The sequence below is a fragment of the Bactrocera neohumeralis genome, chromosome 4 (genome assembly GCF_024586455.1).
Source record: "Bactrocera neohumeralis isolate Rockhampton chromosome 4, APGP_CSIRO_Bneo_wtdbg2-racon-allhic-juicebox.fasta_v2, whole genome shotgun sequence".
NCBI classification, from domain to species: domain Eukaryota; kingdom Metazoa; phylum Arthropoda; class Insecta; order Diptera; family Tephritidae; genus Bactrocera; species Bactrocera neohumeralis.
Window position 1 is genome coordinate 4,439,401 of NC_065921.1, and position 27,231 is coordinate 4,466,631.

The window sequence follows — 27,231 nt, forward strand, 5'->3', positions numbered from 1 at the left end:
CTGTAGCAACCACTAAGGTGAGGTGTGTTTCTATGAGGTTTGTGATTTTCGTTTGTCGAAAGAAATGGATTAAAGAGTTTGTTCGTGAATTCTTGGACAAAAACAATACATGAACTATCTCCAGACATTGCCTCCGTGCGACTTTTTTCTAAATATTTCCAAATATAAAGAGAACCGTATTACAGGCATAGAGGGCACTAAAAGCGCATCGCTGAAGAAGCTACAGGCTATCCCAGAAATCGATGATTGCAAGAAGTGCTGGCATAAATGCATAATATCGAACTATTTTGAAGGCAAATGAATACAAATTTTTTATATCGATAATTTCCATTATTTTTAGAACACGTCTCGTATATACTATTGTCATTAAGCACTTAAGCTCATTAAATAGGCTTTTAGGCGAAGGCACATCGGTTTAATCAACACCAGCCATTCATTCATTTAATTTTTTCCCATATCGCTCGACCGCCTGTTGCTGCACGTGCTCTGTGTCAAGGTCTTTCCTTCTGTGTCCATTAGTCATCATCCCCTGCTTTATCCGTGTCTCAGAAAACGCTTCTAATTGGTTTTTATTTTGATTATTGTCTTTCTGTTAGTATAAACCGCGAAGTAAACAAACTATTCGTTCACATTCTCCAAGTTGTTGTCTAAAGAGAATCGAGTATGTGAGAGAGCACACAAAAATGACTTACATGCGCTGTATGAGCTTGAATACTCTTTGTTGCTGTTTCAAAGCTCTTTGCCAGCCCGAAGCGAAAGCGAAAATTTGTTGAGAGAATCTCAGTTTTTCTTCTTATCATAGGTAAACTGTTTTTTTTTAATTATTAATTTAATAAATAAAATGAAACGTCTTCTAAATATCTTAAATGGAAAGCAAACATATTTTTGCCGAAACTGTAAATCTATAGAAGGTCTCGCTTCCCAAATCATTACTACTGATCAATCAAATTATGCAGTTAAAAATTAGAAGAAGAACTAGTTATTTTAAGCTAGAAAAATCACTGATTCAAAATCCAATTATACTCATTCCGGCCAGAATAAATTTTTTTATAAACGGTAAGAAAAAATACTCGGAATATATTAGTCCACAAGGAATAATGTGGTCAAAATCTGCACTAAACAATTTTCTCTCAATAATTGAATACAATAAATTTTAGGCACCATAAATAGAATTCCCGCACTAAAATATTTAATCCATTCAATTTCGCCAAACAATAGAAAGGCACAAGGAATGCCAATCATATTGCTAAAGGCCAGTGCCGGTCCTCACGTCTGCCACTTCAACACTCTTGGCAGCCGGAAATTAAATTTCCTTAGCGGAAATTTATTCAAATGCAAAATGGCGCAACGTCTGCCTTCGCTCTTTAATTTCCACAGAAATGCCGGTCTCCGGCGTGACAACGCCGTCATCACAACTTGGCAAAGTGAAAACAAACAAGTTTGAAAAACCAAAACAAAGCGCCACAACTCGGAAAGATTGCGGCGAAAATATGGAGCAGAGGCCATGGCCAGACGGCTGGCTGACTGGCTGGCAAACTTGTGTGGCCTAGTCCAACGGCACTAGCAGTCAGTTGGCGAATGCTCACCAAAGCGATCGGTCGTGTTTGCGCTTCGGGAAATAAAATTCACTTGGCGTCTAACGGTATTGCAACACATACATATACATATATGTGTATGTGTGTGTGCGCATGTGCTTGCGTGGAAATCGTGTCATAACGGTTGTTTGTGTGGGTGAATAAAAAAGCAAGGCGAAAATCACACTCCCCCATCGTGCAACAGCTGTCTGGGTCATTGGCCGGCGGCGACACGGCACTTGTGGCCAACTAACCCGACTACGGACAAATATTGATTTTTGTGTGTGTAAAGTGAAATTTTGGCGCCAGTAAAAGTGGATGGTTTTCGTTATACGAAATTTGGTAGAGCTAATCGGGGCACGGCGTGGCACTGCGGCGAATGGAGCTGCCGTTCGGAAGCAGCACGTAGCGGGAGACCGTTCTCCGTGCAATTGTGATTGACGTAGCATGACGTGCGTCGTGAATTTATGCCCCCACTTTGCTATAATTGTGATTGCAGATACACACACACATTAAGAAAATATTGCGTTGTTTTAAAAATCAATCATAATAATATATTTTAAGTTACGAATATGCATGTGTGCCTAACTAATACGCCATGCGCTTGCCACTTAACGTACAGCTAACAACAACAACAATAACAAAAGCGATATTACGAGTGCGCTAATAGGTCCGTGCAACAGCTTAGCACACTCAGTATGTGCTTGTACATGAGCGTGCCGCGTTGGATTAGCCTGGAACGTTTCGCCGGTGCGGTCTATGACAGTGCCTCGCATCTCATTGAAGTGTCGGTGGTGTTATTTCTACTCAGCTGTCATAGCGATAAGTCAGCCCCGGCAACACGTGGCAAGAGTGTTGATGCACTGACAGCAACCGCCACTGCCAGCGCCACTCGTGCTGTTACTAGTGCCTCCGCTGAAGCTGCCATCGTTGGCGGCGATTCGACGTCGTCGGTTGTGCTCTGCGCGGGTGAAATTGCCGACAAGTTGACGGCAACAAAAGTGTCAGCACCCACAATTAGCCACACAGTTGTGCTAGAGCAACCGCGAGTGTAGTGTTGGAGCAGCTCTGGGTGGTGTCTGTTCAAGTCTCGTGGATATGTTCGTGAACACTTAATGTGAAGTTAAACGGAATGGCAAAATAAAGAAAAAAAATAAGTTGTGTGTCGAGAATTTAGAAGCTCTTAGGCAAGGAATATAGTGTGAAAGTGGTAAATAACGAATATTGCTCGAGCGCAGTGAATTTTGAATATCAGAAATATTTGCAAAATATTTATTAAATACTAAAAATGCAACTAATGTGAAAATATAAAAAATATTTAATAAAACCAAAATTAATAATTAAGAAAGAGGAAGTGTGAGTGAGTAATAGTGATAAATAGTAGTGTAGTATATTTTTTATAAAGCCAGCAAACAAAAAAAAATAATAATAAAATAAATTAAATAATAAGTGTAACCTGTGTGATAAAATTTTCTAAGCTGTTTATAGGATTAATTGACAGCTGTGAGGTAATTATAGAATTAATATTTACTAACGTGCTTAACTAAAATTAAATTCTGTTTGTGTATATTAAGTGATTTGTATGAAAATTATGAAATAGGCTATAATACAGGGTGCTGTGAATGTACAGAAGAAAAGTGCGAAAAGTGCACTGAAAAGAAATTGTAATTTAACTATGTATTTATGTGTTTAAGGCAAATTAATATTGAGAAAATTCGTGGGTATTAAAAGGTTTGGGCCACTATATCGAGTTATAAAATATTTCTACCGTTTTCAAAACTAATGGATACGTGCGAGTCAAGTTTGACTGAAAGTTTTGATAACAAAAAGAAATTCATCCAAAGCAATGGAAACACATTGAGACAAAAAAGCAACCGGAATTTGTAATTAAATTCCTTGGGCAACTGATTTTTCAAAAAAAAAAATGAAATACTTAAGTCGGTATACCTCAGAAGTGTGTTGCGATTTTTCCAATGAATAAAAAAAATCGAACAAAGAATGTGTCTCACATTTTGTATTTTTAACCAAATTTCGTGTGCGTAATCGTTGCGAATGTTGGAAAAGACAGTGATTTAGTTTCATCAAAAACGCAAGTCGACGAGTGCTACAAAACTTTCAAAGACACTCGAGAATTCAATGAAGACATGATTCGTTCTTGAAGACCTTCGACCTCTTCAACTAGTGAAAATATTAATAAGAGTGAAGGATTTGGTGCTTGAAAATCATCAGGCAATTGTTAGAGAGCTGACAAGAAAAGCTCGACATCTCTCGTGAGTCCGTTCGATTGATTTTGGTGAATATTTTGGGTATGAAACGCGTTCTTACTCGACTCATCCCGATAAAGTTGAGTATTTTTTTTTTTTGTTCGCCAAAGTGAAATTGCCGCTTCGTGGTACCCGTTTTCGGTGGACTGAAGAGATAAAACAAAAATTCGATGAAAGAGCTGAAGGCCATCCCAAAAAGTGCATATGAAAAGTGTTTCGAGGACTGGAAAAATCGTTGGCATAAGTGTCTTACATCTGGTGGGGATTACTTTGAAGACGACAAAATAAATATTGATGAATAATTAAATATTCGACTTGTGTTTTTTTTACAATTTCCGGGTACTTTTTTGTCACAATGTATTTAAAATATTGAAAAAAAAATTATATTTTATATTTTTTTTTATTTTTTTTTTGAAATAACTCATCTACAGGAACGCTATCATGCTTAAGTGAAACGGAAGTGAGAATACCCGTATAACTCGTCGCTAGATCTTTGAAAATGTACTGAGCCATATCGAAAATGCTTTACCTTAAAATAAATGGTGTTTTTCAAAAGATAAACATCAACTTGGCAGCTATTTAAACACAATTTTTTTGTCACTTTTAAGCTGATATATCTCACAAAAATAAAAATTCTGGTGAAATTTTATGTAATATACTAATGGTTACAGCATTGCTTTTCTCTTTAGTGGCATGCTTTTAAGAAAAGTTAGTTAAAAAATTATTTCATATCGCAGTGGTCTTTAAATTGTGAAATTTCGTCGCCTCTACTCGAAAGAATTACGAGAATAATTAGAGTGAAAAGGTGCTCAATTTATCGACCGTCTTAAGCAAATTGAACATAATAATACTACTTTAAAATTTTTTGTGGTGTAACTTGGTTCTACTACTATTTTTTGTGAAATAAAATAAATGAAAGTCAGAAGTTATGCCATTCTCTTAAAGAAATGTTAACATCCAGAAGAATATATACTGATCAAATGAAGGCTTTGCTTGGGCTCGAATTGTAAAATATCAAAATAAAATGAAAATTTGTTAAATAATGGTGCTCAAATTTATGAAATACCAGGTTGTTCAATAAGTTTTGTCGTTCGATAAGCAAGGGCTTTGCTACTGACCTACTACTCTTCATATGAACGTACATATGTGAAGTTTCTTTTCAATTTGTCAATTCATTATTAGTTTACAAGCCATTTAGTGTCGCCAGTCACAGTATTTATTTACAGCAGAAAAAATTGAATATCGTGCAGTGATAAAATTATTATTTTTGGAAGGTATAGCACCAAAAAAAAATTCAAGAACAAATGTTAAAGCCGGATAAGTTTGCTATATACGTAGGTTGTCTTTTATGCTTCCGAATTCGAGAACAAAAAAATTTTAATGCTCGAAAATCGATTTATTGTTTTCCAAAATATTCTCCATTAAGATCTATTCACTTTTGCATGTGTTTGAACCAATTGTCGAAGCACTTTTGTCTGGTTGACGGCCATTTTAAGTGCCGAAACTCGTTCACCTCTAGTTTATTTTTAACGAACGGGAATAAAAAGAAGTTATTCGGTGCCCAGTTAGGACTATACGAAGAATGACTCATAGTTCCAGTAGTGGGGTTGCGATAAATTCAGTTGTTGCAAAAAACAGGCAATCTTTTCCTTGGAACGCGAACAGCATTTGTTGGATTCGATTCATTTTGGAACACCCATACAGTAGACTGCTGTTTACTTTTGGGCTCATACGTATAAATTCACTATTCATCACTTAACACGTTGCCATAGACATGTTGTGAAGCACCGTTGCCATATTCCAATCGATAAGAGCCATTTTTTCGTGTGAGATCCAATGGAAAAAAAGTTCCACAATGAAATTTTTGAAATGTAATCTAGCTGGTTCCCCACATTAATAACATAATAAGCATTATTGTCTAAAACTCATGATATCACGACGTAATATCACTTTAAGCACAACATCAGTGGATCTACGATATCCCTTGAATTCACCATACCCTTGAAAAACAGGTCCTTAATGGAGCTTTATCTTTCAAAAATTGAATTAAGTTCATCTCTGCACTCTTCACGAGTTAATCCACATCAAAGATTGTAAATAGCAATCGCGCCAAAATGCTCTCCTTTCAATGCCATTTTTTGGTAGAGAAGATTATTTTAAGATAGTGTAAACAACAAGTTTTTCCCAGATTACAATTTTTTGGTCGAGAGGAATATTTTAAGTTACTATTAACTACACAGTATTTCTGATTACAACATGAGCGTTTTCAAATCCCGAAATATAAAAGGCAACCTACGTATACATACCACAAATCGGTGGAAAAACTCGCTTATGTCTTAAGCTCATATGTAAGCGGCATGATATACATATGTACAAGTATATGTACATTCGTTAGTTTGTGAACGCTTCTATTTCTTCTTCAAATGAATTGCCTGCATTAACGAGGTTCCTCGGTGCATTATTGTAGATATCTAGAAATTGCATGGAATTTGCTTTGATTCAAAAAGTGAACAACAAATCATTTACGTGCCACCAGAAAGCCTTTAACGCTTTTGTTGACATCAATTTACGTGAAAATTAAATTAACTTAAAGAGCTCCTTTATATAAATAAGTCATCAGCATATGCTTTGCATGACAAATAAAATTTGTTTTGAAAGCTTTCATCCAAATTATATGATTTCTTCCTTTTGTGATTGATGGCGTTGATTATTACAATCAACCCGATCACAATCCGCTGCCATTTACATATGGACAACACGTGCGAAAATCGATTAAATCTTTGAGAAACCACGAATATTTAAATGAACGAAAATGCATTCACATATCTACATATTCACACATATACGTGAATGAGTATGAAAATGTAAGCCACATGTGCTAATTGAAATTCTGTGTTTGTATGCCAATCCACTTCACATTAGCTAATTGGCGAACGTGTGTGCGTATGTATTTATGCCTATTACGATTATGTGGATGTGAAGATGTGCTTATAAATCACGCAGGTAGTGCACAATTACAATTAGCAACTTTTTGTTGTTTACTTGCGCTTTGTTGTTGCTATTACTTAACACAAATCGAATTGAACTCATTTAGGCGCAAGTGACGTTCAGATGTTGTAGCCACACAAGGGAAAAAAATAATTTATTGCCGACTTCGAATTATTCAACTTAATTTACTGTTGAAATATTTTTAGCATGATGATAAATATTAAAACAAACATTAAATTAAATCGCAAATGTTTTATCATTTTATTTGGCAAATTGTAGCGTGAGCCCAATTTTAAGCACTCATTAAGAATAAATTTTAAATAAAGAAAATTTGTGAAATTATTTTATTGCCCAAGCGAAATAAATTATGACGATACCACTAACAAAGCTATACCAGAAATACCGCCCCCGCTAAGAGCTTAAGCATCAAGTATCAAGCAGCAGCAGTCAGCCAAGTCGTTAATTATGTTTGTATGTGCGCTTCTGTGTATGCGGTTCGTTCAATTATACATATTTTTGTGTATAAAAGATATTTTGGAAAACTCTGCATGCGCAGCAGCCCGCTCACAGACCCTCTCGAAGAAAGAAAATGCTGTAAAATATGACGGTTATTTGTAGGAGGCCAGCAATCGGGACGCTTTGGAGAACTGAGAGCACTCAAATAAAAATGAATTATTGAAGATTAACTCACAACTGTGCACTTGTGTGTCATAAATTAACATAAACAGTCGGGGAAATGCTCACGCACTGTGATGCACCGTGGGATGGAACAGGAAACATTTTTAATAAATATATTTTTTGCTTATGTGTGCATGTACTAACAGCACTGGTGGCCAAAATTTTCGTCATATTTTGAGTGAATTAACAAATTTTTTTCGTTTTTTCTTTTTTTCAATTTCGATCGAGTCTACAAATTCTCAATAGTACTATCTTCGTTTGTATTTGTGGTTGAGGATATATAGACGTGACACTAGACTTGACACTTTAACAACTCAGCACATATTGTAGTAGTCTCCACGTTTTCCAAGTACTGCCAATTTGAAATACTTAAGTGGAAACAAGCTCTTCAATCGACCGTTTGAACGAATGTTGCTCAAAAGGAGTTCGGAGTGTCAACATAATCTTGATTTTTGACTCACTTTTGTGTGGTTTTTTCGGCTTCGGCGCACATTTGCCACAATATTCGGTCGATTGATCATCTGTTTCCGAGTCGTAAGCATAGATACAAGACTCTCCGACAGAAATAATACGTTATGACATTCCGAATGCCGGAAAGTATTGTTTCACAGACGTTAAAGCGACGCTGTTTTTTGAAAAAAATTGTGTGATTTTTGAACCAATCGTGCTTTCAATATTCGTAGACTCAAATGATCTTTCAAAATGGTTTTTCCTGAACCTTCCGATATTCTAAAGCCGGCCGTAAGATCTCTGACTCTTAATCGTCGATTTCAAGCATTTTTATTTTGGCTTGGTTTGTCGTCAAGGTGTTCTCGACCCTTTTTGAATAATTTTGACCAATCAAAAGCACTTGCTCGCGACAAACGATTATCACCGAAGACCTTTTCCAACATTTTGAACGTTTCGTCACCAGAAATTTGATTCCACACACAAATGTTACTGACAGTCATACCAACCTAGAAAAAATGTTTCGACGAATTCGTGCGAAATTTAAATCAGAAAGTCTTACTATTCTTTGTTCACAGTAGAATGCCAAATTTCGTGAAGATCTTGTCAAATAACAAAGTTTTCCATAAAAGGACTTGATTTTGTTCCTTTAGTTTTTATATCAGCTATATACTAAGTAGTCCTACATATGTCAATGGTTCCAACAAATGTGTAGCTTCTCGAAAGAGAAGTGTGCAAAATATCAGAGCAACATCTCAATAACTATGGGACTAACAGTTAATGTTAGTTCACATATGTAGCGACGGACAGACCAACTCGTCACATGGATCATTTATATATATATTTTATAGGGTCCCTGACATTTCCTTCTGGGTGTTACAAACTTCATATACCCCTTTATGGTATAAAAAGTTTATGTCTTTCTAGTAAGAAGAAGTAAGAATACCTTCAATCCAGCTAAAAATTCTACCTTTGGCTTCTACATTTGCTATATTTTTAAAAGAAAAAACTAATATGCCTGAGATTTTCTTATTTTTCAATATTTGCCAAAATTTCTTGTGTTCGTAATCCCAATAAAATAAATATAATCGAAAAAGTTTTTGTGGTGGCATGAAATGAGAAAAAACTCGGCATTTCTGTTTGTTTACTGTGAAAACTTTGTTTCGCATTGTTGTTATTTATGCGCGAAGGGACAAAAATTTGTCACCAAAGTGTAGCTATTTTTCACACTTGAATAAAGATGTATTAAAGCGCTAATGCATGTGGAAAAAGCTGTCGGTGGCAGGTGCTTTTTACGAAGTTTGTTAATAAGTCTAAAAAATTAACTTCTGCTTATATTGAAATATTGTATGGTTATTGTGAAAAATGAAAAAAAAACTCCAAAGTGAGAATACGAGAAGATTAAATTTTAAATTGTACCTTGGTTCGCTTAAAATTCCAAAAAATGGTTGTTAATATTGGGTTGTCGAAAAAGTCTTTTCCTATTTCGTCAATAGATGTTGTTGCAGTCGTATATCTCCAATGTTTGTGTCATACCATATAGTGTTGGAAAGATGAGATTTTAAGCTTCATCTAAAATTCAATTCGGGGGAAGTTGAAGAAAAGTTACATACAATAATATAGAAATTCGCTTTAATTTAAAATTTTTGTATAAAAAAGAGAAGAATGCCACGCAAGCCACTAATGAAATTGGTGGAGTTTACCGAGACGATGCTGTATCAGTTCGTGTAGCACAACAATGGTTCGCTCGCTTCCGTTCTGGAAATTTCGATGTGAAAGATGTGCACTTCACTTTGGCCGACCTATCATTGAGAAAGTTGATGAAATTATGGAAAAGATTGGTCAGGATAAGCAGCCATGACATCTCTAAGGAACTTAACATTCATCACCAAATTGTTTTGAACCATTTAAAAAATGCTGGCTACAAAAAATGCTCGATGTTTGGGTACCACATGAACTCTGAAAATTTCTTTGCTGAAAAGAAATGAAATCAAACCATTTCTGCAGCAAATGATAACAGGAGACGAAAAGTGGATCAAATACGACAATAATGTGTGAAAAAGATCATGGTCTAAGCGTGATGAAGCTCAACAAATGTTCGCAAAGCCAGGATTGACACCTCGAAAGGTTATGCTGAGTATTTGGTGGGGTTTGACTGTCTACAACTGATGAGATTGAAGCAATCAATCGAAAAAAATGGATAGAACTGATCAAGAGAAAGAGCTTCGTTTTCCATCAAGACAACGCTAGAACACAAAGATCTTTGATGACTCGGCAAAAACTGGGAGAGCTTGTCTGGGAAGTTTTGACGCATCCACCATATAGCCGTTAATGCAGAACCCCTTAATGGAGTAATGTTGGCTTCAAGAGAAGCCTGTGAAAATTACTTGTCACAGTTTTTCGCCGAGAAACCAGACAAGTTTTACACTGATGGAATAATGTTTCTAGCGAAAAAATTTCTAAAAGTGGTCGACCAAAATGGTATAAGTTGAAGTTTGATTAGAAATACGAAAAGACTTTTTCGACTACCCAACATAAGGCATTAAATCATATTTGAACATCGTCTAATAGCTCCGTTTACATTACCCAATAAAATTTACTAAGTAGAGTTTTGCTGGAAGATAGTGGCTTGCTTTTAAATATAGTATGCCTAAAGCACGTTTTTGAAAACAGTTTCTTTCCTCTGTTCTTTTGCTCAGAGATAAGGAAATCTATCAAATTAGCAAAATTTAACAGTTTTTAGAGTCGTTTTTATATCCGCTGGTTTTTTAAACTTGTAACTTCACTTGATATCAAGCCGGTATATCAAAGTGTGGTGTATGGTGATGCGAAATTTAGAACAAGTGATGGTGAATAATTATTATCTTTTCTCGAATATATACCCAAACTATATTCATGACTCTACTTCAAGTTTTTTAATTAGTAGTTAAAATTGAGAGCCTGATTTTGTAGTAACCCTCAAATCCCCAAACACTTAGAACATCTTGCAGCCCAAAAATGAACGAAAAGGATCTCAAGTAATGACTCATGGTTTATGCTAATTAAATAACCTTCAATACTTAAACAATATGAGGCGAACAAAATACCAGAATCAAAACACAATTACCTACATATATGATTTATCAATAAATACATTACTTGTTCATAAGCTGCAGGTGTGTGCTACGCGTACTCAAACGAGCCACTTCGGCAAGCGCACCATAAAAGCGGTTACGCCCACAAATTACATTGAAATCGAAATTCCGCGCTGAATTTCTGATAATGAGGATGCGATTTACAGTACAGTAATTAAAATTGAAAAGTGAATAACTGTATAGGCGAAATTGTGGAGGAAATGTGAGGGAGGAAAATACTACGTAAACGCGGTTTTCTCACTTTACCAAAGATAGGTGTAATTGGTGAATATATTAAAATCCCTCTACTCCTCCATGAGTCAGCGGATATACGCCAAACAGCAGCCACTGAAATTAATCAGAAGTAGGAGGCATTAATGCGAGGGAAAAGCGCAAATTATGTGTCGAAGTGCAAATAAATTGAAAGAATTTAAAAATTAACATTCATTTATGCGCCACGCGCTGTTTGAAGAGACACTGTGCGAGGCTTAAATTCAATTCAATTTTGCGTACAATGAATGTGTTTCTGTTTTTATGATTATAAAAAACTTAATCTTAAAAATAATTAATTGTTTTTCAAAGAATTTTAATGAAGTCTTATATAAGTCCTGTGTACTTGCTTTGGAGATTGTAGCCATACCTTGGATAACAAGCTGTGCCAAATTTTGTAAAGATATCTATCTATCTATCAAATGAAAACGTTTTCTACAGGTATACTAGGACTTGACGATTCTGGCAAATGAATAGCATCTTGAGGAAAGAACAACATATATTCCGACGGACATGACTAAATCGATTCATCTCGCCATGCAAATGCATAAGTATACATTTTTATAGGGCGTATGACCATTTTTTTGGCGTTTGGTAGTGTTACTTCGTAGTTAATACTTCTTAAAGTATTAAATAGAACCTGAGAAATTAAATAAATAAGATATTACATCATAAGTCCTCTTCTGTTTTTGCACTCTTTCATTTAACTTTATTCAGCCAAACTTAGGATTAAGCATAGTTTGAAATAAAGAGTAATTTTTTATGAAGCTGTTAGTAACTATGGCTTTCCAGATCTCTGCCTCTGGACTTACCCGTCTAAAACCTTCACAATCTAGAGAATTATTAAGGGGATAGCTTATCTCGGGTAAAAAACAGCATTTTTATTGTTATAAACATACACTATTAACAAAAAAATCTGGAAATTTAAGAAAAAAATATTTTAACTCGGCCATTGAGACGCCATTTCCCGTGACCCCTTGGAAAAAATATGCGCCGGTGTTGGCAGGATAACTCCCTAGGATCATCTAAAGTGAAAAAATACGTGTTTGAGTTAAAATCTTAACTTAGAACTTGAGCGAAGGAAAAACAAACTGAAAATAGGATTTTTGGCAGACATTTGTACAATAAAATGAAAATTTCAAAAATGGTATCTCAAAGGCCTGTGTAAAATTTCATGAATACCGGTTGAGTTGTTCTCGAGATATCTTACCAACTGACTTCAAAAACACAGTTTCGAGAAAAACCCGTTTAAAGACGGCGGACTTAGCTTAGTTAGCCTCGAGCTCACAAGTTTGCAGGCTGTATCTTCAAAACTGATACTCCAATCAACTTGAAAACTTAGGACAATATTCTAGAGATGTTGTAGAATTTAATAAAACAATAAAAAAAAATCGATTTTTTGAAACCCCTAAACCCATGCAAGCTTTCAAATGCAAAAAATTTGATTTCGATTGTTTTGTTAACCAAATTTATTTTGATTATCACACTGTGCGTGAAATCAGGCATGTCCTTGTTTCTCCACAAATATTCGCTTTCGCAAATGAATTCCTTGTGCAAATGAGCTGTATCAGCGGTTTTCCACTTTCCTGCCTGTCCTTTGGCTGGCCGGCAAGCTCTGTGGTGAAACTACCGCTTTGTCATTGAGGTTGTCTGGTTGTGGGATTTTAGTCGTATCCGCGTCTTCAGCTTCTATTCGGTCGGTGTCATCAATAAAAAATCTTAATAATCAATCAAATGATTTATCCGATTATCATCACACTTAAACATTGGCGTTTGCGTCAGCGTTTCCTGCGAGGCTGATAAATGTGAGAAATTTCGAATATTGAGAAATTGTACGTCATTTGGTTCTGTATATTTCTTGGCATTTTAAGGAGCAAATTGCTTTTAATTTATATTATTTGAATGTGCACAAGCAAGTACAGTATAGAGGAATATAAAATTAAAAAGCTAGAATTAAAATTTATTTTGATAGATATTTCAAAGTATCCGCAGTGCAGCCTCCAAAATTTTGGTATATGCTTGTATAGAAGTACATAGTAATATTATTCAAAAATAATATAAGACAACGAATGCCGTACATGATTTGCATTGAAGTTCTGCGTACCATCGCTTTTGAAGTTGACTGTGAACTGAAATATCATACCTATACATAGTATGGTATTCATATTTAATTTCCTAAAGTCGCATCATTCATTCAACAGCGGATGATGAGAACTTCGTGCGAAGAGGAAACCGCCATAACCAGTGGTGTAAAGAAATATTTTATATCAAAGATCATAATAATGAATCGTTGGCAAACCGCATTGTTATGCACAACACGGTAATAATGCGAGAAGAAGGTTAGGGAAATATTTTTTGTGAGTTATGACTGCTGAATTATGGTATTGGCTACTCCGCAGGACCACCTCGCAGGAATTGCACAAACGCCTGCGAGACCGCAGTATTCAAAATTCGAAAATCTTGTTGGCGTTTATTTTATGCGGAAATTCTCTTCTCTACGGCTTTTTTATTGTTGTATAAATAAAGGAAAATACAATTTTGTTTGCTTTAATTAAGCAATAACAGTTGGGAACGATGGCCAAATGGCACGTCCTTCATAATATTTTGAGTTTATTACATTAAAAAGCTTCTGAAAATGCGGAAGAGCAAAATGGTGGAAGTTGATATGGATGAGAATTTCTGCTTTGCATCATTACTAAAGTCCTACTTACTTGGGTTTCAGGTTAATATTTTATGAGCATGGAGCATTTCGAAAAAATTTCGGAAATGAGATTGTTGGTTTGTTTGGTATACAGGTACATACTGTATTCAATTCAATATCTGATCTCTCTAAGTATAACATAGGCTTTAGTTAACCTTACGCCAAAATAATATTCCAAGAGTGTTTAACAATATTTTCTTTATTCACTGTCATCTAAGTCGTGTGGTTACATAATGCTTAACGTTATGCCTTACAGTCCATGTTAACTTAGAAATGTGGTAAGTGAAAGCACCAATCCGAAAATATGCTAACACACCACAAATGCTCGTCTGAGTAGTTCATTTCCAGTTGATCAAGTTCTCATTGACATCGATTTGCTTGGTGACACCCTGGCACTTTCGCCTTTCAATTCCATCACCGTGAGCGTTCGAAACAGCGTGGTCTGTGCTATTGAACTTAAGCGAGTTGCCAGCAATTGCAAGCTACAACGACCCAGCAGACCTCAGTATATTCATAGCTACCGGTGAGAGTGAGTTGGGGTAGATATGTGACGCATTTGATTCGCTCGGCTAAGAATGCCAAAGGAACAGCTCTTGCGGAAGTGTGAAGCCCTTTGCAGGCATGGCATGCAAATGCCAGTGGTTTAAAAGCGCAAACGGCAAGTGAATTTTCATATAAAGCTGAGGTATTCTTTAAAAAAAAAAATTATGTACAGCGACTTGAATTTGATCGTTCAGTTTGTATGGCAGCTATATTCTATAGTGGTTCGTTATCGGTGCTGCCAATAAATGAGCCGGTTTTTGAGAAATTCGAGGGACTAGGTCAGTGGTCTTCAACTCACTTTTACAATGTTTATGCTGGCAACAGAAAAATTAAGTTACATGAACACATTAGCTTGCTCTGTTAGCTGTTTTGTCTCTCGTTGGCACCTTTACAAGTATTTTTGGTAGTGTGGGTTGTCTATGTTGCTGCTTACTTGTAGTTGCAAGTAGTAAGGGTAATAATTTCCGTTCGTTTTTTTTTCAAAAGCTGACAGCGGCAGGCAACAGCGATGATTTTTAAACTTCTACTATGTGGTTATATTTTTAATAAGTTGGTGTAATCAAGATTCTAATCGATCGGGTGTTGTACTCTTTGATTTAGAAAGATAGAATGAAGTCTCTACGGTTCTAAATCTTTACTTAACATTGAAAAGTTTCATTTAAATGGTTTTAAGTTATTCAGAATTTAAATTTTTGCGGATAACAAATATCAAATATATGTATTAAAAAAATGTTTAATTGATCCGGCAAATAAATTCGTATTTTTTAAATTTGTGTAATCGGCTCCAAAAACACGTTTAAAGTTTTTTCGAAACGGTGTTTTCAGCGTTAGTGAGGAAAATTTCTATAAAAATGCTAAACTGATAAACTAGATACAGCAAGGACAGAAAATAACAGTTATTTCATACTTTTTGATTAAAAAATCATTATGAAGGAGAGTTCGGATTTATATGATGATGACAGTCTAAAACTTTCGAATTGTGATTTTTATGTTTTCCTCACAAAATAATAGTTATGCGGTGAGTTTTAAATAATTCTTATGCAATAGGGGTTGGAGAGTAAACTTTTTTTTGGCATCGACAAATTATGCTCTCACGTTATTACTTTCGAATCGCAAGGGAGAAGAAGTATTGCGAAAGAGTTATTTAAAACTCACCGCATAACTATTATTGGGTAGTCGAAAAAGTCTTTTCGTATTCTAATCAAACTTTAACTTTTTTTTATATTTATAATGAACTTTAATGAACCAAGTATGCACCATTTTGATCGACCACTTTTTGCTATTTTTCCGTAAGAGACATTATTTCATCAGTGTAAAATTTTCCTGGTTTCTCGGCGAAAAACTGCGACAAGTAATTTTCACAGGCTTCTCTTGAATCCAACTTTACTCCATTAAGGGAGTTCTGCACTAACCGAAACAAATAGTAGTCCGATGGTGCAAGGTCAAGTCCATATTATGGATGCATCAAAACTTCCCAGACCAGCTCTCCCAGTTTTTGCCGAGTCATCAAAGATGTGTGTGGTCTAGCGTTGTCCTGATGGAAGACGAAACCCTTTCTGTTGATAAGTTCTAGACGTTTTCCTAGATTGCTTGCTTCAATCTCATCAGTTGTTGACAGTAAAATGTAGAATCAATCGTTGGACCAGGCTGGAGCTGCTCATAATGGATGATTCCTTTCCAATCCCACCAAACACTCAGCACAACATTTCGAGGTGTCAATGCTGACTTTGCGACCATGTGTTGAGCTTCACCACGCTATATATTTCATTGACTTTTTTAACGATAGGTTGACCAGAGCGAGGTGCACATCGAAATTTCCAGAACGGAAGCGAGCTTCACAAATTTTATTGAGGGCTTTCGTGGCATTCTTTCCTTTTTATGCAAAAATTTCAAAATATATAATTTCTTCATTGTTTTCACTAATTTTTGACCAGTTGAAATTTTTTTCAACTTCCTCGAATTTATTTATTTTTTCTGGTTAAATGAACACTATCTCATCTTTCCACCACTATGTACATGATATGACACAATGTGATAGGTAGTACTGAAGATATACGACTGCAACGACATCTATTGACAAAATTCGAAAAGACTTTTTCGATTACCTAATATTATTCTGTGAGAAATAAATTAGATTTATGAAATTTTCTCATAACTTTTACAGTCTCTGGTTTTCACACGATCTTCCTAGTTACATACATTTGCCAGGTAATGATAGAACGAATACGATTCTTTATAATGGTTTCGACTTTTATTTTAAGTTTTGCATCAAAAATAACTTTTTTTGGGAAAAACTTTGAGAAAATCAAAATTTTGACTATTGTTTCCATCATTCGTGTTAAGTATGTATTAATAAATACTTTTGAAATTGAGATAATTTAAAGCAAACATTTTTTTCTCATCGCCAGACATTATTTTTCGGGGATCCTTAAAATTTTTCACATGAACAATCCTGGAAAAGCACTGACGTGTTGTGTGTGTTAAAAAAAAACTCCCAAAAACGTGTTTCGACAGGATTGCAACTAAATATAACCCCTTAAATTATATAGACATTTCATGGTTGATGAATATTACAAATAATATTATAATTTTTATTTTTCTAAATAAATTTAATTAGTTTAAGTAGCTATGTAATTGTATAATGCATGCCAATAAAGTAATTTGAAATGAATTTCAGATATTTTTACTAAAAATAATTCTAATTATTTTCAGTTTATTTACCGTTGCAAAACTTCTTTCACCGATCGCTTCACAAAAGCAAATCAAAACGAGACTGAAAAAGTGCCACAAAGTTAAACTGCGGCAACAATACACCTTCTAAAGCCAAGCCAAGCCATAAAACAACAACATAAACATTACAATAAAAATTGAACGAATTGTATCGAAACTGGAAAAGGAATTTAGTTCGCGAAAATGTTTCTGGCAATAAATCAAATGAATGGGCAGGCGTCCAAAAGGCGCAAAAAGGAGAACAAAAAGCGCGCGGCGGCAGCTGTTGTTACCAAAGTTGCTGACGACGGGGCAGATACTATACACGGTGGCGGTCTAACAATGCCGGAAGGTGGAACACAGGCGGAGGCAGAGATGAAAGCAGAGACGACAATACCCACAACACAACCGTCAGTTGATGCAACAGCATCGGCGGCTAGCTCGACGTCCAGTTCGACGGCCAATCTCATTGATGATATGTTGCTCGATTTTGTAGTCGACAGCACGACCATAACAGCCGCTGCGAAAACCAAAATTGCAACAAAGTCAGTGGCAGAGGAATCGCAATCGACGGCGAAATGTAAAAAATGCCAACACGCGCTTTCAAATGGTGAATGCCGTCAGAAACATTCGAAGGCCTCTGCGTTTTCAACGTCCCACTATGGCTGTCGCTGTGAATGCGATTCTGCGAATAAAAGTTTATGGAGCTCTGCATCGACGGCCGCGTCTACGTTCACACCCAAGTTTAACCCGCCCACGCCTTCAATGCCAAATGCGACGTCACCTACGTCATTGTATGCGGTGTATATGTGCCTAGGTACCCTCGCTCTGGCCGTGGCCACTCTGTCAGTACTCTTCTACTCGCATGTGCACTCCGTCGCCAGCAACAAAAGCGCGAGAATCAATAGCAAAATGCCGATGGCGATGACGCCGACAGATGCGCATTTAAATTTGGCTGTATTCCGGGAGCAATTTCAACGAGAATTGCTGGCATCGGAGCATGTGCTGCGCGGCATAGTGTCGCAAGTACTGGACCAGCGGGAGAGCAAACGAAAGGAGCAGCCAACAAGCGGCCACAATGTCGTGTTTGGTTCAGCTGAGCCGATCCATAGCTACCAGCAACGGTAAGTAGTGAACTGGAACACCACTGAATTTAACGCCCATCGTTGCCCTGGTGAGTTCATTCTTCAGGCGATGATTAATTGCATTTGCCACACTCAACAATTGCCTACTTAGGGCAGGCACCAGCGGGCACCAGCTGTGGTGTTTCATGTATCTGCCGGTCAGTTCATGGGAGATATTTGAGCGTGACTAATTTGATTTTTACCCGTGGCAGGTGCTGCATCAATGGTGACGTTGGTTGTCCGTTGGGACTGCTAATGGCTTATTAAAAACCTATCAATATTGTGGGTGGCAAATGAGAAAGTAATGCTGGTAAAAGGACTGACTGACGAGGAAGTCTGCTTTGTTTCGTGTGCTATAAAAAGTTACAAAACATTTCCTTGGAGGCTTTTAGCTCCCTAGTGTGACGTCAGTTCTTGGATAGTAAGATAACTATAGCAAAAATAGCTATCAGAAAAGCAATTTCGGCTGGAGTTTTTGTTTGCAAGCTACTAGTGTCTGTCTGTACTTATAAAAAATTTATTTATTTTTTGCATATTTCTAATAAAAATCAAACCATACTTGTATAAGTAGAAGTAATCTTTATCTCCACTGTTTCTAATTTATCTTTAAATGCTTTTTTCCAAAAGTTGTTTTTTCATTTCATTGCAACAAATGGAGTTCCACACATAATGGCATCAAATGTACTTTCACAGCAATAAACAATTTCATTGATATCCCAAACCGTTTGTGCAGCGCTCTTATGGAAAAACCCGTTAAAAACTATAGGATTTTTGAATTTTTGTTTCATATCTAAGTTTATGAATTAATCAGTGAAATGAAAAAATGTTGCTCAAATATTATTTGCAGTCTTATGGTATACATATATGGTATGCAGTTCTAATGATCCAGGCATGGTTTTTTATATAAAGGGTGATCTACTTCGAGGTTTCCTACTTTTTTAAAGAAAAAAATACAAGCACACCAAACGGTTTTTGTTTTATGGATGATATGGCCTCCTGAATCTCTTCAGGTAGCTCATCGCCCCTCATGCGGCAGTTTTGCTTGTTTACATACCCATTGAGCCAGAAAAAGTATATGTATGTATGTATATACGGTCGAATATTATCCAATAATAAATGCTGGTCCTCAAGATGGGTGATGTTGTTGCGAATAGTACGCTCAGTAGGCCGTTCTTTGCAGATCGTGTTTTTCTTAATTAAGTTTAACGATTTGTAAATTTTGTTCAGGCGTATTCCAATATGAAAAGGTGTTGGTGCCCTGGTCACAACCCCGTTCCAATCTGAGAGTTAGAGACGACCCCATATGTATAGCTAAAAATAGTCAATAGTCTTGGAATATGCCAAGTTCAAGGCCAAACCGCTCACCCACATTTTATGACAAATGAATGACGCAATATTTGCTTTACACGCAGCTTACAGCTTGCCACATACAGCTAAAGCAGTCACGCGCTTCTCTAACTTCAACATTGATACCGACGTTATTACTAGCGGCGATGGGCGAAGTCTCGCCAGCAGCAAACGCTGATTTGCATTAAATTGAATATTTATGGCAGCAAATGTTTTTGAATAAATTAGTTGGAATTTTAAATTGAATACTTCGAATCTGAAGCAACTGCTGGAATGGTATTTGAAAGAGCAAGTAATTTCCAGAATGCAGCTTATGAAGGAAGTTAAATAAAGTGCTTAAATTAGATGATAGAGGGATTAGAAAATAATTCTCAAGTATAGGTCAAGGCTTAGGATAAACTGTCTATGATAGAGAAGCAAGTAAATGACAAGAAAATTGAAAATCAATATAAAATTGGATTGTAAATACGTTTTGGATGAAATTAAGGTTGAGCGTATCCAAATCATATACTGAATTTTCATTACATTTACGTTGTCTGGAATAATTAAAATTTTAGAACAATTTGGAATTTCGAAATTTCAATTAATTTCGCTGCAGGTTTCCAAAGCACTTATTTGTATTGGAAAAAAAAAGAAAATGCCATTTTCTCATGCTCATAATTTTTCATGCCATTCAGAGTAGTGGCTTTTACTGAACTACTTCAACTTCCAAAAAAACGCTTTAAATGTTTCGATATAATTTTGTTTTATTTAACCTTTTTATCATTTCCCTTTGCAGCACGATTCGAGCGACGGCAGAAGAAAAGACAGCAACGATGCTGGCTGACGATGGAACGCTGGTGAGAAATGAGCGCAAATATGTTGGACCTGTCAGACACGTTGCAGACACCCCAACAACCGCGAATGCCGCAGAAACCGCGGCGGTGCAGGGCAGTGCGAGTCGTGTGGCAAGAAGAGCACGTCGTGATATTACATCGTCGCCGGCTGCTATGCAATGTAAGTTCTGAAAGCGTTGCGAAAGATTTTGCTGGGGTCGTTAGGCGCCCAGAGGAATCAAAGTGTTGATAACGATGCGCTAGGCAAATGAAAAATGTTATTTATTTATTTTATTTCACTCTTGCTCTACCTTTGCCTTTTGTTTATGGTTATTTTTCTGGATGGAGTGTTATTTACTTAACAAAATTTTTTGTGTGCTACTGTTTGTTTTTACTTTCTATGAAGAATATGTAATAAGGTCTAAAATATACATTTATTATTCATATTAAATGCATATATCTAAGGTCAAATGCTCCAATTTAATTTGAAATTTTATAAACTGTCCTACTGCAAAATCCTTGCTCTGAGCTCGAAACCTCTGCAAGCGTTTGGCACGTGGCTTCTTCAGCTTATGCATGTGTTAATTTATGATGTCGGTAAGAAATAATCTAAGGTATATGTTTGAAGTATACAGTTAACAGTAAGCTTTCTTTTATTCTCATACAAGTTACGTATACGCATTGTTGTACAATTCCTTCAGGATTTAAAAAAAATTATTATAATATAATATAATAATATAGTAGTATATTTACAGAAACATGATCCATAATATTTTTTTGACTTCATTGCTTAATCAGCACGTGTGTAGGTATGAAATTTACTGTAAAGACTCCTTATCAGTTCAACTTTACTCAACTTTGCGTACCCGTAAAGCAAACTGAATATATTTCCATCGCCAATAAATAGTTGAACTGAATGACTGTGATTTTCTGAAGGGGAAACTCATTAATCTTCTTGGCATCGAAATCATCCGCTCAGCAATAATACTGTGTCAATGAGTGCTTAAAATATTCAATATCATCAGACTGGAGCTGATTTTCAGTTCGCAAATTTATTGCTGAGCTCTGTTTTGTAGCTTCATTTCTCTGATTTCTTGTCCATCCGGTGCTTTAACACATACACTTTGGCAGTTCGGCTCCTTCGCTGCCGTGAGTGTGGTTTGATGTCTGTGCTTTTCCATTTACAACTTTTTGCTTTCGGTACCACTGAATGCTGTTGCAACACGCTTACTTGCTTTGCAGTCTCATTGAACTCACTTATTGGTTTGATTTTATTTCTTTAGCTGATCCCTTCATCGAATTTTTCAACCCGGATCACCGCAAAGTGCTGGAAGAGCAGGATAAGGAAATACGCAAACGTACAGGACTGAAAGGAGCTGCGCCCGGCGGTGACGAGTGGATTTACTTAAATACCTACTGCCGAGTGCCGGTAAGTAACAGTTAAAAGGTGAATGTTTAGTTTTTTTTTAAATACAGAGATAATTTTGACTCATAGCAGGAAAATAATTTTGTAAATTTAACATTCGTTAGGAAAAAATCATAACTGGTTTCTGCAAGGGCACCCAAGAGTATTGTCCGCCTGCGCCTCAAGGTCCTCCGGGTCCAGTAGGTCCCAAAGGTACAACAGGACCACCAGGATTGCCCGGAATTCCTGGACCGAAGGGCAATCGCGGTGATGTTGGTCTACCAGGGCCGAGGGGAGTCGATGGTGCTAATGGCCCGATCGGGCCGCGTGGACCTAAAGGTGATATTGGCATACCCGGTCGTGCTGGTCTCGACGGACGTGATGGTGTGCCAGGTGAGCCTGGTTTAGATGGTGTACCTGGACGTGCTGGTGCCGACGGCATACCTGGCAAAGATGGCCTACCCGGCTTGGATGGACGAGATGGTCTAAATGGCAAGGACGGCAAAGATGGTGCACCCGGACCGAAGGGAGCTCAGGGACCACAAGGAGAGAGAGGATTGAAAGGTATGTAAAAAGGTTGGCAAGGAGTTTTTAATTGTAGTTAAAAGTTTGAGTTTGAATATTTGTAATACAATTCCTTCTGAAATGATAAGACTTCTAAAGTACATACATAAATCTGTATTCGCTGAAACTTTCTTTCGAATTGCCGAGTTTTCATTTCGAGCTTTCATCTGCACTTACGATTTCCATTTGCTTTGCTTATCATTCTGATTCAGTCACAGCTAAAACAACAAAATCTGTTACCATTTCACAAGTACGCCAACGAGGTGAGTCCATCTCATGATTTTGCAACTTGCGCCGAACTTTCGTCGAGTATTTACACATTTCCATACAAACGAATAATAAGGTATTGGCAGGCCAAATGCCTCACTCGCACTGGTACTCGACTTTGGTTCTAACTAAAATTACTTTTTCGGTTATTTGTTTAGAATTATTGCCGGGTGTTGCATAGATTTAGAGTCCTCCAGTATTTGAAGTAGCTACTTTCTTAAGGTGCGATTTAAGGCACTTCCTCTGTTCTATTTTTCTTACTTTGCCCTAATTTATTTCCGTCGCCTTGCATATTCTGCAATATATGTAAGTTTTTGTTTCTTTGTCCTTGTTGTACACTTATGTGCTTGGTATATAGTGAGTTCGTTTATTGCTCCTTACTAGTGCCTTTTGTTTATCCCCTTTATTTGCTTTTGTGAGCAGTTTGTGTTTGTGTTTGCATTTATTTGTTCCTTGTTTAGCAATTTCCTCGTTTCTTTCGTTTGCGGCTCTGATTTGTTGCAGTAAAAGTTTTGAGAACGTGGCCGAAAGTTTCTTTCCAATCCGAAGAAGTGTTAATGGCTACTAAAAATATGTTACCGTAAAGAAATAGGTGGAGAGTGAATGGAAATTGTAATTTAAATTAAAGGTTTACAGACGCTGTTCATCTATTCTTATTTGAATTTTGAAGTGCTTAACAAGGTGGTTTTTTTATGAAAAATGTTATACGGAAATGACTTATTCATCAGGGAAACAGTGCTGAAAATGTTTACCTAATATTGAATTCTCATTCTTCATACAATTCAATTTGTAGCAATATTAAAGGATTAAATCCAGTTAAACACCTTGGGCTTTGTGTTCTGAACCGTAAGAGGTGCTCTGAACTACTTTGTCTTAAATCAATCTTGCCGCAATGACTGGTGTTATTTTTGCCCAAGCTGTATGGAGTAGATGAGGTGGTATGTTCTTGTCACTTTCTCCTCTATTGTCCAGTTTTTCCAGACTGCGATTAAATATTTCGGTATGTACAGGGTTTGTTCAGAAACTATAATAATAGGACCGATTTTCTTCCACCGCGTTTGTATTTCGGAGCATGCGCGCACTGACTGAGTTCGGTAGAGGACGTTCCTGGCTAACAAACGAGTGGCTGGTCAATTGTCTCCGACCAACTGGAGAGTCAGGACAAAAATTTTCTCGCGACGTGCTTTTGTGAGTGGTGCAAGACGAAAATGCAGAGTTCGATAGAGCAGAGGTACGCGATTAAATTGTGTGTGAAACTCGGTATATCTATGACAGAGACGTTTGATAGGATCAAGCAGGCTTGCCCAGATGTTGCTTTAGCAATAAGTGGTGTGTTTCGGTGGCGCCAGGCATTTTTGGAGGGCCGGGAAGATGTCGCTGATACAGACCGTGCTGGGAGACCTGCGACTTCGACAAGTTTTGAACTCAGACCGTCCTAAGTATTCATTTAATTGCCCAGATGTTAAATTAATCTAAAGCTGTGGTTCATGACTTTGTGACGGAGTACTTGAGCATGATGGTCCCAAAAGTTCTCATTGAAAGTGATCCCCAATTTTTGAATAACGTAATAACGTAACTTTGAGTATGATCCCGAGACAAAGAGGCAATCTTCCTTTTCTTTTGAGACGACAGAGGGGATCCAAGTAGCACGCACCTCGGCTCTTATGGCTATTCCTGAGAATGCCTTCAGTGACGCCTACAAAGCTTGTAAACCGCGCCGGAAGCGCTGCATCGACGCAGAAGAGAATTTTGAAAGTTTTTAAAGAATTGTAACGATTGCTTCATTAAATGTTTTCAAATCGACTCTGTCCTATTACATTCCGGACAAACCTTGTACACCTTTGTGGAAAGCTAGAAACGCTTCGTCGATCTATATGAAACTGGTGATCCATTTTTAAAAGATTTTATATCACTAAAGACAAACGCTCACAGCTGTCCAAGTAAAATCCATCAAAAGGTTCAACCCTACGACTTAACCAAACTTAATCTAATCGTCTTATGTTTTGAAAATCAAATAAATTTACTGCATTTTCAGCATTTCTTTTTAATAAAAAAATAAATATTTATTTAAATCCGCAGGTATTGCTGGACCCCGTGGTCGGCCAGGAAAATCCGGAAAGGATGGAACGCCAGGAATACCAGGAATTAACGCTTGGAAAGTACAGTTATTAAATGGCAGTTTCTCCAATGACTTACTCATTCCACCATCAATTGCGGGTAAGTATTTGTACATTATTCTTATTATCGAACTCTTGGTACAGCTTGTGAGTTTGCGAAGCTTCTATATATGTATAGGTACACCAGTAACCTCTTATCGAAAAAACTTCCTGCCGATCCAATTACAAATTACACACAATTATTCATTTGCAAGTAATAAGTAGCTGATTATACTTACATTCAATGATTACTAATTATTTCAAAGCGTAATCGATTCTTTGTCTTTCACACACACACAACGCTCACAAAGTCAGTCATAACAATTATGTTGTCCTTTAAGACGTCACTTTGCAATCGCAACATTGCGATCGTTGACATATTAAGTAGGCTGCTATATAATTTTGTATACATATATAACACATTTTGTGTCAATTAATTAATCGCCTCAATATTTGCGGTAAACAAGTGCACAATAGCTCTTAAGCTACTTAATTATCAAAGAAGTCCATTTGATATTATATTAGAAATTCATCTTGCCATTGCAGACTTGAATACGCCGCACATAGAACGCTTTGTAATCGTCGAGGAGGGCAAGACTTTGAATCTGAGCTGCGCCGCCAGCGGCAATCCGATGCCGCATGTTGAGTGGCGACGCGATGACGGACGCACAATTAACATTAACGGCATCGAAAGTAAGTATAATCGAGTTTATAAACGCTTTCATTATCGTAGAAAAGCCTATTTTAATTGGCGATTTACGCGAAATTGCCGCTGGTCAACAGTTAACCGCATTACATGTACTTATTCTATATATAGTATACCCATCCCAGTATTATAGAGATAGTGCTTTAATGCCAAGTATTTCATCGTTGTCCATTTCAGTGTCGTCGGTTAGCGGGCCTTACTTGAAATTCACGAACATTACTCGACATCAAATGGCTGCCTACACGTGCTATGCAGATAACGGTCTGGTGCCAGTCGCGAATGCCACCTTCCTCATTCAGGTTCACTGTAAGTAGAGTTTTGGGTGGTAAGCAAATTCTAGTGAGAACTTATGGAAATTTTAACTTTTATGAACAGTTAATTAGCAGTATATTTTAGTTGATTCAAAAAAAGCGGATATATTTTTAATGCGCGATAATTGAAGTTTAAATGAAGTTTTTATGAACCATATTAATGGCAACCAATTCGCATTTAAAATTTTATGTTAATTAATTCAAGTTAATAAGTTAAAGTTCCCTAAATGAGCGCATTAAAAGCTAAAAAGCTTAATAGACATATTTAACATTCACTTATAGCGTTGGTTGTAAAAAATACAACACTATTTGTGTAGTAAACCTTGCGAAGTACAAATTAGGGTGTGTCGCTTAGCAAAGAAAGTTATTTATTACCGTAAATTCATAGTTTTTTTAATCAATGATTGGGACTCACAATACATCAGGAATTCTCTATAGGGGTTTCTTGCTTCATTTGGAATTAACAGCAATTAAGTTAATTATTGGTGGTATAGACCATCTGATTGAATTTGTTCCGGTAATCCAGATCTCTACATCGCTTATTGATCGCTTAACACATTTTGATGAATGTTTTGGGCATGAAATGTGTCAATTATATCCAAATACCAGAATCTTTGGAAAAACAACATCGGGTATAGGTCGGAAAAGGGATGCTTGACAACGTAACTGAGGACCCTACATTCATCAAACACATTACTACTAGAGGCGAGACGTGGGTTTATGAATACGGCATCGAAACTGTTCAAAAATCAAGCGAATGGCGCTCCAAATGTTTATAAGCCCGCTGAGGTTTATAGCAAGTGTATGAAAATTTCAATTAAGCATTGGCATGCTTGTTCAGCAGCCTATTTAGAAGTCGACAATTAAGATTTGTACAATGCCTGAAAATGTTTTTTGTTTTTAAGTCCGGGTCAAATTTGATTAGATAAAAAATAGTAAATTGTAGCAATTAAATGACCACACTAACACCTATTCATGTAAAATTCAAATATAAAATAAATTACTAGTAAAAAGCATAAATAACGGTGCGAAAAATGCAATCTATGGAAAAAGTAAAACCGTTTAAAAAAATTCCATATTTTCCAAGCGTTTCATTTTTTGCCATAAATTTCAACGAATATTTTTCATTTTCCTGTTTATATACATACATATACATAAATACGTGCTGTGCATGAATCTATTTAACTAAAATATAAATTCCATCTTTGCTTTCTACACACTTTCCATTTACAGTTTCGCCAATGATTGC

The 27,231-nt window shown here is 36.5% G+C and overlaps 1 protein-coding gene across 1 annotated transcript in view; it reads left to right on the forward strand.

The window, feature by feature from the left end:
• Nucleotides 1-2,264: 2,264 nt before the first annotated feature.
• The window catches only part of LOC126757491 (uncharacterized), a 184,154-nt gene continuing 159,187 nt past the window's right edge, over nt 2,265-27,231 (forward strand). The window contains exons 1-9 of the mRNA XM_050471434.1: nt 2,265-3,082; nt 17,291-18,411; nt 20,537-20,754; nt 21,857-22,002; nt 22,104-22,542; nt 24,889-25,026; nt 25,512-25,658; nt 25,849-25,977; nt 27,216-27,229. Coding sequence (XP_050327391.1) covers nt 17,492-18,411; nt 20,537-20,754; nt 21,857-22,002; nt 22,104-22,542; nt 24,889-25,026; nt 25,512-25,658; nt 25,849-25,977; nt 27,216-27,229 — 2,151 coding nt within the window. The 5' untranslated portion in view covers nt 2,265-3,082; nt 17,291-17,491. The remainder of the gene's footprint in view (nt 3,083-17,290; nt 18,412-20,536; nt 20,755-21,856; nt 22,003-22,103; nt 22,543-24,888; nt 25,027-25,511; nt 25,659-25,848; nt 25,978-27,215; nt 27,230-27,231) is intronic.